The 17,461-nt window shown below is 39.1% G+C and overlaps 1 protein-coding gene across 1 annotated transcript; it reads right to left on the minus strand.

Moving 5' to 3' along the window:
* Window positions 1-8,417: 8,417 nt before the first annotated feature.
* LOC116720635 (L-rhamnose-binding lectin CSL3-like) lies at window positions 8,418-17,044 on the minus strand. The gene is made up of 13 exons (XM_032564012.1): window positions 16,691-17,044; window positions 15,699-15,752; window positions 15,440-15,458; window positions 15,170-15,232; window positions 14,950-15,082; window positions 14,742-14,845; window positions 10,401-10,477; window positions 10,163-10,216; window positions 9,929-9,956; window positions 9,751-9,795; window positions 9,532-9,661; window positions 9,317-9,420; window positions 8,418-8,642 (listed from the first exon to the last, which is right to left on the minus strand). Exons 2-13 carry the CDS (start codon window positions 15,750-15,752, stop codon window positions 8,623-8,625), a joined length of 831 nt encoding a protein of 276 aa, XP_032419903.1. The 5' UTR covers window positions 16,691-17,044; the 3' UTR covers window positions 8,418-8,622.
* Window positions 17,045-17,461: the final 417 nt, after the last annotated feature.

The following is a 17,461-nucleotide window of genomic DNA, read 5'->3' on the forward strand; positions in this document are numbered from 1 at the left end:
TCCTCCACCTCCTCCTTCACCACCTCGTCCACTTCCTTCTCCTCCAACTCCACCTCCTCCTTCACCACCTCTTTCTGGAGGAGGAGGAGAAGGAGAAGGACCTCCTCCACCCCCATCTCCTCCTTCTCCACCTCCTTCTCCTCCATCTCCTGCTCCACTTTCTTCTCCACCTCCTCCTCCATCTCCTGCCTCCACTTTCTTCTCCACCTCCTCCACCTCCTCCTCCTTCTCCTCCATCTCCTCCTCCACTTTCTTCTCCTCCATCTCCACCTCCTCCTCTTCCTGGCTGTGGATGAATAAAAACTTTTCACTGATATTGTTTCAGACAAACACAACAGACAAAATCCAGGTTTTTGTTCTAATTTGATTGTTATTAGTTTTCTACTTACTTCACTTCCTGCTGTTTCTTTCATCAACCCAGAAATCACCAGAGTGAGGAGAAAAGCTGAAACCATCTTTGCAAACATGAACAACTTTCTTTACTCTTTAGAAAACACTTTTCAGTTTAAACACACTGACGTTTTCAAAATATGACAATATATTTACTTTTTAATTAACTATTTGTTTAATAGTGTCGTTTTTCTTCAGTTTTTTAATCCTTTATTTCAGTTTTATTCGCAGTCGGATCTGTTTAGCAGTAGCAGTCAGTAAGTCGGGGCTCACCTTGTTCTGATGAGGCATCAAAGCAGCTCCGGCAGTCGCTGCAAACACTTTGGCTTCATAATGAACACCAACGTTTGTAGCTTTGATTTGAGGATTTGAGTCTCACTCACTTCTGACAGCCTGTAAGTAATAAGAAGCAACGTCTGACAGTCCGTCCCACTCTGTCTGTTATCTGGTTATTTTGATTCTCGCCGAGACTCAGATAAAGTTATCGGAACAACAAGAGAACATCACAAGGACATTCTGAATATTTTAGGAGGACTTAAAATATTTGGTTATATTTAAAAAGAAAACACTGACTGCAGAACGAACAATAACATCTATTTCTTCTGTTTGCATCCATCATAAATTGGTTCTGTTTTGATCCTTCACTAGTAGCCAGGTTTAAATCTGTTTGTCCGGATTGAAGATGAACAAATTGTCAGCTTGTTCGTTTGAACGTATTTTATTCACTACAGCGGTTCTGCACATGTTTTTGCAGATGCATTTCATGTTTGCTTTTCAGTTGCAATTCTTTAATTACAGTGTTGTTCTGATAATTATGTCATTCATTTTGGTAAAGTGTTTTGTTACATGGTGGCACACATGCTGCCTTCTGGCAAAACGATGCTGGGTTCAAATCTCTCCACTATTTCTGCCTGGAGTTTGCAAGCTTGCCTTCTGTCTGTACTCTGGTTTCCTCCTTTCAAAAAGACGTTCAGGTTCATTCAGAACGTGTTTTCACACCTGAACATCTTGTAGACTTGGTTTGATTGTCGACCAAACAGCAACATTCGTTCCATCTCCAACTGCTGTGCTTCTCTTTCTTTCTGTTTTGAGCAACCTGTTCCCCTCCTTGCCTGTGGTGGCGCTGCACCAAGACCCACTGAAGGACACAACACTAAAACCTCTGAAGAAGACATTTAGCGCAATTTCCCTCTTCACCAAGTGTAAACAGAAATTAAGTGGTGTGAGATTTTAGCAGTTGGAGAATTTCTCTTTTGTCTTTAGTGAAAGACCACAAACCATTTCTCCTGCTAGTGCTAAGCTAGCTCGTTTGTTTTGGTGTATTTACCCAGAATGCCCTGCAGTATAGTCTGTCTCAGAGCAGTCTCTCGTCTGCACCAAAGTTCACTTTCGCTACCACAATTATGCAATTTGTTTTCATAATGTAATTTTTTCTTTCTCTTTAGTTTCATCACACATTTCCTTAATCTTCTACAAGTTTGCCATATGATATATATATATATATATATATATGATATTGCTAATGTCTTAGCTTGATATTTTTGTCATAAGCTCCTTTAGGTTATTATCCATTATAAGAACTATATATATATATATTTTTTACCCCTCCAGGGGGTATTTTTGTTGGCTCTAGTGTCCCTTATATGACAGTAGACTGACAGGAAAGAGAGAAGGAGAGGGGGGAAGACATGCGGCAAATGTCGTCGGGTCCGGGAGTCGAACCCGCGACAGCCGCTTCGAGGACTCAAGGCCTCCAAATACGGGTCGCGCTAACCGCTACGCCACCACGGCACGCCCAGAACTATATTTTTTAACTAAATTTCTTGAGCAGAGCTTGATGTTTGATAACAATCAAAAACAAGGATTCAAATTTTAACAAAGTGGTTTCAGGATTCTATTTTGATTTTCCAGGACTTGAATAATCCTTTAGTATGACTTTGGGATTAAATTTACCTGTCATATAATTCGTTTTCCTGATCTGTACAACCGAAATGTGACTTTCAGTGAGTATTGCACGACGTAACATGCATTCTATTCACTTCTGTATATGTAATAATCTTGAATTAAAAGTTCTCCATTGTGAGATTTATCATCAAGGTGGGTTTCTGATATCCCTAGAATGTTATTTGCTGATGACAGTATTTCCCGTACGTCTGCGAACTTCTTTCTTAAACTACGAATGTTAACCCATTTTATCTTAAGTCCCCTTGTTTTGCTATTTTACAAGACATGAAATGAAAAAGATTGTAAAACTCTGTAGATTTATCCAGCACATGCCCATGTCTATTCAATCAGGATGGAAAAAAATGCTCCCCTGTTTTAACATAAACAAATTTTAAATATTCCTTTATTAAACTAATGAAAATCCGGTGACACTTTACTTGATGGGGTATGCATAATACTGACATGACACTGTCATAAATATGACATTGACACAAATTATGACCATGAAGGAGTCTTTATGAATGTCTATGACTGTTGTCATGAAGTGTTATTCGGTAAATAATGACACTTTTAATGAAAAGTTGCGCTAAATGTTGCATTGAAAGTCCAATAAAAGTTAAAGTGTCATTATTTACAAAACAATACAAAGTCGGCGCTTTTAATGGACTTTTAATGCAACTTTGCATCAAAATTGATATTTACAGAATTCATAAAGACTCCTTCATGTTCACGGCAGTGTAATGTCATGTTTATGATGGCGTAATGTCATGTTTATGGTGGCGTCATGTCATGTTTATGACGGCGTCATGTTTATGACGGCGTAATGTCATGTTTATGACGGCGTAATGTCATGTTTATGGTGGCGTCATGTCATGTTTATGACGGCGTCATGTTTATGACGGCGTAATGTCATGTTTATGGTGGCGTCATGTCATGTTTATGATGGCGTCATGTTTATGACGGCGTAATGTCATGTTTATGGTGGCGTCATGTCATGTTTATGACGGCGTCATGTTTATGACGGCGTAATGTCATGTTTATGGTGGCGTCATGTCATGTTTATGACAGCGTCATGTTTATGACGGCGTAATGTCATGTTTATGACGGCGTAATGTCATGTTTATGACGGCGTCATGTCATGTTTATGACGGCGTCATGTTTATGACGGCGTCATGTCATGTTTATGACGGCGTCATGTCATGTTTATGACGGCGTCATGTCATGTTTATGACGGCGTCATGTTTATGACGGCGTCATGTCATGTTTATGGTGGCGTCATGTCATGTTTATGACGGCGTCATGTCATGTTTATGACGGCGTCATGTTTATGACGGTGTCATGTCATGTTTATGGTGGCGTCATGTCATGTTTATGACGGCGTCATGTCATGTTTATGACGGCGTCATGTCATGTTTATGGTGGCGTCATGTCATGTTTATGACGGCGTCATGTCATGTTTATGACGGCGTCATGTTTATGACGGTGTCATGTCATGTTTTTGGTGGCGTCATGTCATGTTTATGACGGCGTCATGTCATGTTTATGACGGCGTAATGTCATGTTTATGACGCCGTCATGTCATGTTTATGACGGCGTCATGTCATGTTTATGACGGCGTAATGTCATGTTTATGACGCCGTCATGTCATGTTTATGACGGCGTCATGTCATGTTTATGACGGCGTAATGTCATGTTTATGACGCCGTCATGTCATGTTTATGACGGCGTAATGTCATGTTTATGACGCCGTCATGTCATGTTTATGACGCCGTCATGTCATGTTTATGACGGCGTAATGTCATGTTTATGGTGGCGTCATGTCATGTTTATGACGGCGTCATGTCATGTCATGTTTATGACGGCGTCATGTCATGTTTATGACGGCGTAATGTCATGTTTATGACGCCGTCATGTCATGTTTATGGTGGCGTCATGTCATGTTTATGACGGCGTAATGTCATGTTTATGGTGGCGTCATGTCATGTTTATGACGGCGTCATGTCATGTTTATGACGGCGTCATGTTTATGACGGCGTCATGTCATGTTTATGACGGCGTCATGTCATGTTTATGACGGCGTCATGTTTATGACGGTGTCATGTCATGTTTATGACGGCGTCATGTCATGTTTATGACGGCGTAATGTCATGTTTATGGTGGCGTCATGTCATGTTTATGATGGCGTCATGTTTATGACGGCGTAATGTCATGTTTATGGTGGCGTCATGTCATGTTTATGACGGCGTCATGTTTATGATGGCGTAATGTCATGTTTATGGTGGCGTCATGTCATGTTTATGACGGCGTCATGTCATGTTTATGACGGCGTAATGTCATGTTTATGACGCCGTCATGTCATGTTTATGACGGCGTCATGTCATGTTTATGACGGCGTAATGTCATGTTTATGGTGGCGTCATGTCATGTTTATGACGGCGTCATGTCATGTTTATGACGGCGTAATGTCATGTTTATGACGCCGTCATGTCATGTTTATGACGGCGTCATGTCATGTTTATGACGGCGTAATGTCATGTTTATGGTGGCGTCATGTCATGTTTATGACGGCGTAATGTCATGTTTATGACGGCGTCATGTCATGTTTATGACAGCGTCATGTTTATGACGGCGTAATGTCATGTTTATGGTGGCGTCATGTCATGTTTATGACAGCGTCATGTTTATGATGGCGTCATGTCATGTTTATGACGGCGTCATGTCATGTTTATGACGGCGTCATGTCATGTTTATGGTGGCGTAATGTCATGTTTATGACGCCGTCATGTCATGTTTATGACGGCGTCATGTCATGTTTATGACAGCGTCATGTTTATGACGGCGTAATGTCATGTTTATGGTGGCGTCATGTCATGTTTATGACGGCGTCATGTCATGTTTATGACGGCGTCATGTTTATGACGGCGTCATGTCATGTTTATGACGGCGTCATGTCATGTTTATGACGGCGTCATGTCATGTTTATGACGGCGTTATGTCAGTCTTATGCACATCCTGTCAAATGGTGTTACCAAAGTGTTACCAAAAATCCTTTAAGGAATTTTATTATATCCTACTCAACTGCCAGACGTTATAATATTGTGGTAAATTCAAATAATGAGAAGTTTTTCCATAACATGCTTATGATGAAGTTGCAGAAATTAAAAACACAAAAATGTGCATTACTTAACAAAACATGTCCTCTGCTTGCTGTCTGTTTTATTTGGTTCTTAGTTCATGACATTCTGCAGGAGTTCATCTTATCTCTTACGCTAGTAACCTTAATTATGACTAAAGCTGGTAAATATATAACAAGGATAATTATCAGCCAGCAGCTTTAACTCCAAGGTCTTCGAAACAATAATATAGAACAGGATGAAAAATTTTGTCTTAATCTGTAGCAACAAGTTTGATTTAAAATTTATCAACACTAAAGATATTTTTACTTCTACTTTTTCCATGAAATAGGTTTTGATATTTAAAAATGGGATTAGTTCCATAATTTCTGTTTATGGTGCCTTAAACTTTCACCTAATTTTAAAAAGTTATTTTACATGACAATGGGTTTCTCAAATCTTTGAATAAGAATCATAATGATTAAATTTTAGTGTTTCTTGTGTCAGAACAGATGAAGCTTTCATCTCCCTATCTGTGAAGTTGATGAAATATAATTGCAATTATATTTAATCAATATAATATTGATGATGATTATATGGTTGATATATCTAGTCATTATGCAGAACGTACACATGAAACTTCTGAATTATATCAGGGAGGCTGTTTTTAATCTGGAGCCACCCTCAATGAAATGGAGAATACTAGGCGAAGAAACGCAACGCCACGTAGAACTGGAGGCAGATTCAGCACCGAAAACCCTGATGGATTGTGGTCTAGTCAAGGCCAGACCAAAAACCGATTTGCTCCTTATCAAGGAGAAAGAGGAGTTCCAAGGTTTCAGTGATGCACTGACTCTCTGTGACGTTTTGATGAAAAATAATCTAAGAAACTGTAGATTTAAACATCTATAGTTTCTCATCACATTACCAACTTCAGAATCAGAGAGAAATTTGTATTTTTACCTATATCATGACCCTGTATTCACTTCCATTGGTTTTAGTAAATGCGTTCATGCCTAATGCTGACATTTCCCCTCCAAATAAATAAAAAAAATAGACAAAAATGTACTCTAGTAAAAGTATTAAGATTTTACTTGAGTAATATAGTAAGTTCTCTTAGTTGTTGAAGAACTGAAATACTGGCTGACATGTCCCACTATTGGGAGCAATTTAGTTAGGATAGTCAAAGGATTGAGAAAGATACAGATATTTGTGTTAAGTACAAACTTGTGAAAAAACCCAGAGTGAGGCATATGGAGATATGGCCAAACATAGAGTGTATGAAATGTTCAGAACAATCCAAAGAAGCATTCTAAAAATCTGAGCTCATTTGAATGAGAGTGTGATGTTTTAGGAACTTTTTAAAGTTTGGAGGTCGGATGAAGCATTTTTCCATTTTTGTAAATAAGCCCCACAAACCTCAGCCAACCATGACCACATTAAATATGGACGGTAAGACTAATGGCGTGAAAGTATATGCAACGTTTGGCAAAAATAAAAATGCTAGTTTTTGTGTGTAAACAAAAAAACGTCCTAACCGGATCGCCACAGGGTTGCGTGCTCAGCCCACTTCTCTACACCCTCTACACTCATGACTGTGTCTCCAACCACCTCAGCAACAAGATCATAAAGATGACACGACTGTTGTTGGTCTCATCTCAGGCGGGAAGGGGGAGCTGGAGTACAGGGATGAGGTGAAGCGGCTGTCAGAGTGGTGCAAAGTCAATAACCTGCTCCTCAACACCTCCAAAACAAAGGAGCTGGTGATCGACTTCAGGAAGAACAAAACGGACATCCAGCCTCTCACCATCAGTGGGACCTGTGTGGAGAGGGTCCCAGTGTTCAGGTTTCTGGGCATGGAGTTGGAGGACAAGCTAACCTGGAGCACCAACACCAAGGAGCTGTTGAAGAAGGCACAGCAGAGACTGTACTTTCTGAGAATACTCAAGAAGAACCCTCTCCCCTCAGACCTGCTGCAGGCCTTCTATCACTGCTCCATAGAGAGTGTGCTCACGTACGGTCTGTGTGTCTGGTACGGCAGCAGCACATCCGCGGACAAGAAGGCGCTCCAGAGGGTTGTTAGGGCAGCAGAGAGAACCATAGGCTGCCCCCTCCCCACTATGGAACAGATTTACACTTCCAGGCTCCACAAGAAAGTTTTGGACATTTTAAATGACTCTTCACACCCTGGCCATGGTCTCTTCCAGCTGCTGCCATCAGGCAAGAGATACAGAGCAATAAAAACCAGGACAAATCGCCTAAAAAACAGTTTTTACCCGATGGCAATCATGGCACTAAATTCAAAGGCATAAGAACTTCTGCTCTTGACACCACTTTGTTAAAAATGTAAATTCTGTTGCGACACCTCCAGGCGCTGCAACCATCTTCTGATGTCTATTTATTTCTCATTTTGTACTATTTATTTCTTTATCTTTGTATATTATGTATATATACATAACCTGCATCTTAACTCGAGTCGAGCAAATCTCAATCTGTAATCTGTTGATGACAATGACAAATAAATCTTATCTTATCTTATCCTAAATGTGTCACTTCTGGTTGGCGGCCATCTTGATATGATCCACATGACAGCAGGCAGCGTTCTCACAGACATTCAACCAACTTCCTCCACATGTTCCTTCCTGTTCAGACTGGAAACAGTTTTTTTTTAAAGGTTTTATTGGCTCTAGTGACCTTTATTTGAAAGTAGTTCGACAGGAAACTTTGTAATGAGAAAGAGGGAAGACATGCGGCAAATGTCACCAGGCCGGGAATCGAACCTGCGACCACCGTCACGAGGACTAAGGCCTCAATGCGCGGGTTGTGCTTTGCCCCTGCGCCACCACAGCAAACCCTGGAGACAGTTTTTAAATTGTTTAAAATTGTTTAAATTATTTGGAAGGAGTTTGTCAAAGTTTTCGTCCCCATCAGGCTGTTTGTAGCGAACAAAGCAAAACAAACTGAGCAAAATGTAAATGCAAGTCAGGTTTATTGAGGAAAGTTGAAATAGAAGCAAAAAAAGATGAAGATTGGAGAAGAAAAACAAATAAAATGCTAAGTAAACATAAAAAGAAACTGAAGACAGATGAAGCTGCACATCAGTGGATCACAACGTCTGTAGATGTTACTGATTATGATGCATTTCATCCTCAGCACAGCAGATCTGATCGTCGCTTCATTCAGTTGCAGATGGAACTGAAAACATGGAAATATTAACAATATCGTTTCAGCAGAATGCATTTTAGACATCAGAAAGTGAAATATCACCAGTTCTAAAGCTGCAACAAGGCCTCTGGAGAGTCAAGGCTGGTTTTCTGTCTTTGGTGTAAAAATTAAATATATTCTTTCTAAGTAAATGCAGAAAGACCCAGGCTAGGATTCAAACCCAGGACCTTGTTGCTGCAAGGCATTAGTGCTACTGACTGTGTTACTGAGCTGGACTGGAACATTAAAGTGGATGAGGGAAAAGTTTTAACCAGACTACAAAGTTTGGACAAAACCTGCTCCACAGGATCGCCATGGCAACCAAACGCCGAGTCTTGATATTTTATTATGGGATGCTAACTTTTTTTATTTAAAAAAAAAGAAACAATGTACAAAATATGACTGACAATAAAAAAAATGGAACCTTGGAAATCTGGATGAATTTAGAATCTTTAAAAAAAATATTTCAGTTAATTAATTTCCTAATTGAAAAGCTGGGTTTGTTAATCAGGTTAAAAACATGGTAAAGCTGCTACTGATGGAGTGTCCTTAAGATAAAGGAAGAAAATTTAAATCAGCAGAATAAAACAAATGTGACATTAATGCTTTTCAATGTTGTTCTTGAATTTTATAAAGATTTTAATGAAGTTAGACCATAAACTCACTTTCACAACGATATAGCACCTCCAGGTACTTGTAGGTCCCAACACAGGGATCTCCGAACACAGAGCTGCTGACTAAGACAGCGCACGCTGATTTCTCCTCGCATCTGTGGATTCACATGAAAGTCAGTTTCCTAGAATTTGTGATTTGGCATTTCTTGGATTTATTATTTCATATCCAGTTGGAAAACCCTTCAGGAAAGACTGAAGCTCTGTACATCTGAAACACTAAATCTGCCCTCGTAGCACAATCAGTTTTGTCTGTCTGTTCATCAGGAATCCCATCGGAGCACGTTGTCTGGTCGCTGCGCCCATATGTTGCACTGATCACAGATATAGACCCATTTACTGTTGGAAGACAGAAGATAAAATGTTGGAAATCTGAATGTGTTCATGGTGTAATGCTCCAGAACAACCAGTAAAACCAGTGACCTTACCACAGAATATTTCAGCCACTGATTCCTCACATGCCACACGAAGAACTGTTATATGAGAGATTCAAATCATATTAATATGAAGACACTGAAATGTTTATCCATGGTCTAAAGCAAAATTTATGTTTCATAATTTTAGATTTAATAATCTTGTGTTCATACTAAAACTTGCAAAACTAACTTTTCGGTTTTTGAAAACCACGTCCAGCCTGTTAAAAAAAACCAACAACAAAATGAATCACAAATAGAAACGGCAGGATTTTTACTTCAAGCTCCTTAGAGATGTAAGCATCAAATTAAAATCTGGTTAACAACTGAATGACAAGAAAACTATAATTGCTAAATAAAACCAGTAAAATAATGTTTTTAACAACAGATATTCAAACCACAAAGAGAAGAGAAGGTTTTCACTCACATTGATTTCCAGGACGAATCCACAAAGGAACAAAGTAAAAAGGACGAATTTCATCTGTATGAAAATAGGAAACATTCAGTTACTCTGAGATATGACTGAGAAAAACTCAATGATTTGCTGAAATATTTTCAACAATCTGCTAAACTAAATGGCACAGTTGAATTAATAAATATGAACATAAAGTTTTTTGCAAGACTTAATCTTACTATTAATTTTCCAGTTTTAAGTCAAATCTTACCTTGTTGTGATGAAGAATCCAAGCAGCAGCAGCAGCAGCAGGACTCACTAGCAGCAGTGTGCCTTCAACCAGGGAATGGAGGGTTTATAAACCTTCACTGATGATCTGACAGAGGAACAAAATGTCTTTATCCAGGCAACAATTCAGCCTGTTGAGTTTTTCTGACCAGAAGTTCAGGTTGGTGATGGGTGTGTCACACCTGAAGCCTTTTCTCCTCATTCCTGTTGATAAATTACTGATCATCTCTTTATAGCCCCCAGCCCAGCTAGCAGGTACACCAGACTGAAAATGTTGGGATGGAAAAACCCAGTTGGGTTTTAGTTACTGGCTGCAGCAGCCAGGTGGGATTTTCTGTTAAAGATTCTTGGCCTTGATGTGGATCGTGATTCTGTCAGCCGTCTCCATCTGCTCTCTGGTTTTATACAGGAATCATAAACCATTAATGTCTTTATCTGCTCTATGAAATCCCAGTTATTTTACTCTTGGATGAGTTCAATATTTAAAACCTTACTAATATCTCTGGAAACATGTTGGAGCTAACGATTCCTTCTGAATTTGCTTTTTCTCAGTTTTGTCAGATTGTGGACAAATTTCAGTGTCATGCAAAGTTGATTCCAGTAACTACAAAATGCTGTTTTAAATGATGAATTAATTTCAATCCTCTCTATAGATTTTGTTGAAATATAGCTTCATTTATCATGCCATGATGTAAATACATTTAGGAAGAGAGAAGAAATAAATCTTTGCTATTTGAGTCTGGAAATGGTCACCAAGTCGTTTCTAAGGCCTTGGGATTCTGGAAAAGCACAGAGAGAAAATTATCTGTAAATGTGATGTGGATGTTTCTGCACCAGAGTCTGTGCTGCTTTGTCTGGGACTGGAGGCTCATGTTTATGTTTATGAATATTTATGTTGAATGAGATCCCCATAAGCATCAGCAACATGCTATAAACTACAAACGGATTAAGATTTAGGCATAAATATCTTGTATGAATGGTGTGATATCTAATGATAAGAGCTTCTTCTCAAAGATAAAATGTTTAAGGCAAACATTTCAGGGAGAATAAGAACAGTTTTGTTTAGCAACAGCATAAAATCCAACTGGTTTTTCCAAACTAACACCTTAAGCCTGACGTTAACATACTGACAACCAGGAAACAGCAAAAGGTTAAATAAGCTCTAATAATCAGAAATGTGAAGAAGTAGCTTCAGGATTGACCTCCTTCTGACCCCAAGCCTTCCCCTTACTCACTCTGGTCACAATTAAAGTGGACCTGGCCGTTCTGCACGTTATTTTAAAGATTCCTTGGAGTTTTTCTTCAACTACTTGAGCTCCTCAGTGAAGGAAAGGCTCTTGAACAATGCAAAGCCATTTACACACTCCTCCATTAACACAAGGAGCACAATCCTGAGTTACTGCCGTAAGCAAAACTAACATGTGAGTCTTTTCTTTACTTTTCAGAAATAAGATTTAAATACCCAGATTTGTTTGTCCTCTGGAGTTTTTCTTATGTTAATAATGCAGCAGCCCAGGAGCGAACTGTGGAGAGAAAAAGGCCTGGGAGATCCTGACAGACCGGCCTGTGTGTGTGTGTGTGTGTGTGTGTGTGTGTGTGTGTGTGTGTGTGTTTCATTGACAGACCAAGCATTCAGTCACCATCACATACCTTACTGTTACACAAAATCAGCATTTTACCTCATGGGGACCAAGAGATGTCCCCACAATGTAGAGGGACGAAAGGTTCCCATGAACACATAAAAACCTGGTTCACACACACACACACACACACACGCAGCCATGTGTGTGAGCAGCAGGTATTTGATGCATTGTGGGACCATTTTCCTGACACATATTACATTGTGGAGACACTGCCCCTTGTGGGGACCAGGACTTGGCCCCCACAAGGGGAAATTGTGTTTTTGGGTTAAGAGTTAGGTTTAGGACTAGGATGTGTATTGAGTTTTGGTTAGGGTTGGGTTGTAGAAATTAATCAAAGTCAATGGAAAGTCCCTGCAAAGATAGAGAGACAAACATATGTGTGTGTGTGCATGTGTGGGCATGTATTGGTGTGTGTGTGTGTGCGTGCGCATGTGTGGATGCGGTGGGCGTGTGGGCGTGTGCATGTGTGGGTTTTCTGTTATATAGGAATCAAAACATAAAACTACTATCAGAGTTTTGGGCCTTCTGGTGGTCTATTGCAAATCAATCGATCAAGTTTATTTGTATAGCACATTTCACCAAAAGAACTTTTTACATCATAAAACAGAAAAACAAAAAGTCATAAAAACAGAGCGATCATCAATATCATCAATAATCATCAATATCATGTTGATCAGTGTTCCATTCATTATGGTTAAAAGCAACTTTAAACAGGTGGGTTTTAGCCTTGACTTAAAGGTACTCAGTGTTTTGGCTGTTTTGAAGTTTTCTGGAAGTTGGTTCCAGAATTGTGGTGCATAGAAGCTGAATGCTGCTTCTCCATGTTTGGTTCTGGTTCTGATCCAGAGCAGAACCAGAAACAGAAGCTGAGAGGTCTGGAAGGTTGATCCTGCAGCAGCAGATATTTGATCCGTTCAGTGATTTATAAACTACCAGCAGTAGTTTAAAGTCTGTTCTCTCAGTGAATGACTGTAGAACTGGGTGATGTAGAACTATTCATTAATATTCACTTCTAGATGTGATGTTCATGTGGATTATTGTACTCTGAGTTCTCCCAGTTCCACTTGGTCGTGGCCCCAGTGACTTCTACATAACCTGCTTGCTAAGTTCTCACATGAGCATCTAAGAGCCACTCAGTTATGGGAACATTCAGTTTGTATTTACCAGCGTTTCATTGAAGGTGAAATAACAAAAAGTCATTCATGGATATATTTGTTACTAACTACAAACACTGACAAGGGTTGCTTGCTAACAGTTTGGTGTTTGCCAGCAGAGTTCAGCTACCAGCCTAGCTCCTGTGAAATGAGAGGAATACATTGTTAATCTTAAAAACTTAATTATTTAAAGTAAGGACATGTACATATTCCTCTTTCAGCTTTTTGTTTTATTTTGGCTGAAGAAGTTTACAAAGAGAAGCAGTTGGAGAGAAAAACTGTCTTTAAGTTTGATACAACAGGAAGAAAAATAAAAAGATTTTCAAAGCTATAATCTGTGATATTACTTTATTTGTTATGTTTAATTGTAATTCAGATTATTTTCTGTCAGCTTCTTGAGGACGCTAAGATCCTTCCAGGTTTTCAACAAGATGCTGCAGATCTTCTCTCAGTTTGTTGTCTTCAGCCATCATCTGTTGGGGCAGCAGCACCAGAGTCTTCATCAGCATCCTGATGAAGAAGGCGACTTCTGCTTCTATTCTGGGCACGACTGGGGAACCTCTGGACATGATGATGATGCACAGAGGATTATTCATAAAATCAAGAAACTATGAACCCTGACAACCTCTTCAGACTGTCTTGGGAAAAGAGTGTGTTCAGTCAGAGGCTTCTTCAGATTTACTGTGATACAGACTGCTATAGGAGATCATTCCTGTCAACAGCCGTCAGCATCAAGAAGAACTGAAGAATTTGAATTAATAAGTTACAACAACATTTAATTTCCACTTGGAATCAATAAAGTATTTTTGGAGTTGGACTCAGAAGATTGGAACCTGTTTTGATTTATGCATAGATATTTGAGGCAGGTGGCTCTTGATTTAAGTGCTTGATGGGTTGAGCTGCTTTAACTCATCTGTAAGTGTACTCTCCAAAGGATGCACTAGTTGGTGCAACTTAAAATATGTACTTTTATGTACTTGTTTTGTTAAGGGCAGTCAGTTTACATGCTTTTTGAGTTATTGATAACTAATTAGATTTTACAGTGTAGATGCTGATGGCTTTCGGCAGTAGAGATCTCTTGTAGCAGTCTGTATTACAGCGAGTCTGGAGAAGCCTCTGACCAAGACAGTCTCATGAGGAGGGCGGTCAGGGTTGTCCAAACCTGAAGAAATAATTTTTATGACATTATGGTGATTTCTATCTTTAAACTAAAAAAGAGTCAAAGGAAACAAAAACAAAGAGATAAATAAAAATAACAACTGAATTTAGCACAGAGTATTTTTTAAAGTTTAAGGAAAACAAAATTTGTATGTATTTAATTATTTACCAATTTAAGATCCTGGATTTGTTAATCAGGCTAAAGAAGAAAGTGAATAAAGCTGCTACTGATGGCTGTTTGTTTAGAAAAGGCACAACATTCAAATGAGCAGGAACAACATCCATAAAGTTGCTGTTTGTGTTGCACCAACTTGTTGAAGCTGTTCCTGTTTTGAGAAGGATTTTAGTGAAGTGAGAGCCTGAACTCACCGTAACAAATATATTCCACCTCCAGGTACTTGTAGGTTCCATAGCAGGGATCTCCGAACACATAGTTACTGGCTTTGACTTTACACCACTGTTTCCCGTTGCATCTGTGGATTCAGATCAAAGTCAGCGATTTGCCTTTCTTAGACCTCCTCATTCACTCATTCACATCCAGTTTGATAAACCTTCAGGAAATACTGAAGCTCTGTACCTCTCACCAACTTCCTCTGCGTCTGTGAAGCATTCAGTGTTCTCTAGCTGGTCCGCCGGTCTACGAGCACTGCAAGCCTTCTTATCAGTGCGTCCGTATGTAGCACTGGTCACATAGATAGCCTGACCTTCTTCTGCCAGAGCGAAGAGGAAATGTTGGAAATCTGAATGTATTCATGGTGTAATGCTCCAGAACCGACCAGTGAAACCAGTGATCTTACCACAGTGGAGTCGAGCCACTGTTCCTTCACAGGCAACAAGGGATTTTTCCTCTGGGAGGCATGCTGCATATGAGACATTCAGATCATATTCATATCAGGACACAGAAAAGTCCAAACACCCACGAACTAAAGATAAATTCATGTTTAACAGTTTTAGATCCAATAAATGATGAACATTCAACATCAGCCTTCATGCCCAGCTTGTCTTCATACTAAAACCTGCAGCGCCACCTTGTGAACTCAAAACACCAGAAAGATTAAAGCACAAACCTCCTGATGAACTTTTTCCCTGTTAACCAAGAGAGACAGATATAAAAAATAATTACTTTTAAAAACTTTTTTGTCTTCAAAGTTTTTAGAGTTGATTGAAGATAACGTTATCATCGTTTATCTGCTGTTCATACAGACACATTTCTGTGTTTCACTGCTTGTTTCACATACAGTCAAAATAAAGACATAAAAACACAAAATGTAGATTTTTAAGAAATGATTTTCTAAACAGCAAACAGAAGAGAAGATTTTCACTCACATTGATTTCCAGGATGAATCCACAAAGGAACAAAGTAAAAAGAACAAATTTCATCTGTATGAAGATAAGAAACATTCAGTTACTCTGAAATATGACTCAAAATATTAGATGATTTTCTACAACATTTTCAACAAGCTGCTGAACCAAATCATACATTTCATCCATCAATATAAACATGATGGAAACAAGTTGTCATGTCTCTGAGAATCAGAACTAGAATTTATCATAACATATATGTAATGAAGGTCTTCATTACTGGTCAGGATAACACTTTAATTATGTGTAAATGATAATGAGACGGGTACAAATAGATTGAAGTATTTTATTGGGTGTTTTATGCAGGGCATCTCAGTGAGTATTGAGGGTGTCCTGGGGGGGGAATAATATAAATGAAGTAAATATGGTAATTATGAAATGTATTACAAATGTTTGTAGGTTATGACTTACCTCTGTCTGTTCCTCTGTAGGGTGTTCAGGCGAAAAGAGTCCCCGGGGCCTGAACACCTGATAAAGATTCTGGAAGAGACCAAGTGCAGATGGAAGAGGGGGAACAAAGCCTGAGGCATTTTAGAAGTGATGAATAAATTAATATTTATAAGAGGGTAGTTTTAGATAGTAAATGAGTATGTAACCACGAAGAATGTGTGTTATTTATGTGTTGAAGATTGGTTGTTTTGTTAAGTTGTTTGATGTATATGTGGTTTGTTCAACCCTGTCTTTTGAGAAGTGTGTTAATTGGTGCCGCCCAGGATTACAAAGCCTGCATGTTGGCCACATGATAGGAGTAATAGGTGCGGGTGCTGCGACACCTCATGACCATGTAAGCAGGAATGTCATCTTTGTTAAATGTTGGAGATTAAAACACCTGGTTGGTTGCACTACCCCTGCCTCCAGATTCCTATTTCAGCCTCCCGCTAAGGGCCATCCTAACAATATATTAGAAGAACAGAATTGTAAGCAGCTTTTTTTGGGTTTGTTCAGTCAAATTTTACCTTGTTGTGATGAAGAATCAAAGCAGCAGCAGAAACCAGATTCACTAGCAGCAGTGTGCCTTCAACCAGGGAATGGAGGGTTTATAAACCTTCACTGATGATCTGACAGAGGAACAAAATGTCTTTATCCAGGCAACAATTCGTCCTGTTGAGGTTTTCTGACCAGAAGTCCAGGTTGGTGATGGGTGAGGCAGGAATGTGTCAGGTTTTATCAGATTATGGAAATATTTCAGTGCTGTGCTTAGATGATTCAAGTAACTGTAAAAATGTGCTTTAAAATTGTATAAGTTTGATGCCCTCTATTAATTGTGTGCAAGTATAACAATATTATTTTATATTCTCATGTTTTTGATTCAGTTTCACTAGCAACACTGAAGGTTTTGTGCAGTTAACTAAAGAATTAATAATATTATCCACATAGAAACCTTCTGACAACATGAAGTAGGCCAAAGGTCTCATAAAGCAATACATCATGATGTGTTGGTGTTGTCTCGTTTGGACCCACCCAAGTGTTAGGCTCCAGGAAGAAATCAAACCAAATCAATCATCAATATTTGATGTGATGGTTGGTAAAGTTTAAGTGACTTAATGGTGCATGAATATTCAGCTGGATGTTGCTTTAGACAGGAAATAAATCTTTATTTTTCAGTTCTGGTATTCCTCTGTCTTGTTAGCAGAGGGGTTCTACTGTCATGGTGGGTGATAGCCGGGTTACCCACATGCAAGAACACACCAAGAGGAGCGATATGAAACAACAATAATATTTATTTT

This window comes from Xiphophorus hellerii, chromosome 1 (genome assembly GCF_003331165.1).
Source record: "Xiphophorus hellerii strain 12219 chromosome 1, Xiphophorus_hellerii-4.1, whole genome shotgun sequence".
Lineage (NCBI taxonomy): Eukaryota > Metazoa > Chordata > Actinopteri > Cyprinodontiformes > Poeciliidae > Xiphophorus > Xiphophorus hellerii.

Excerpts from the sequence above, each read along its gene's own strand:
- LOC116720635 (XM_032564012.1), bottom strand. The coding sequence starts at position 15,752 with ATGAAATTTGTTCTTTTTACTTTGTTCCTTTGTGGATTCATCCTGGAA. Across the intron at positions 10,217-10,400 it reads GGATTCTTCATCACAACAAG|ATGAAATTCGTCCTTTTTAC; the intron begins GTAAGATTTGAC and ends ATTTTCATACAG. Across the intron at positions 8,643-9,316 it reads GGTGCTATATCGTTGTGAAA|TTCCATCTGCAACTGAATGA; the intron begins GTGAGTTTATGG and ends CCATGTTTTCAG.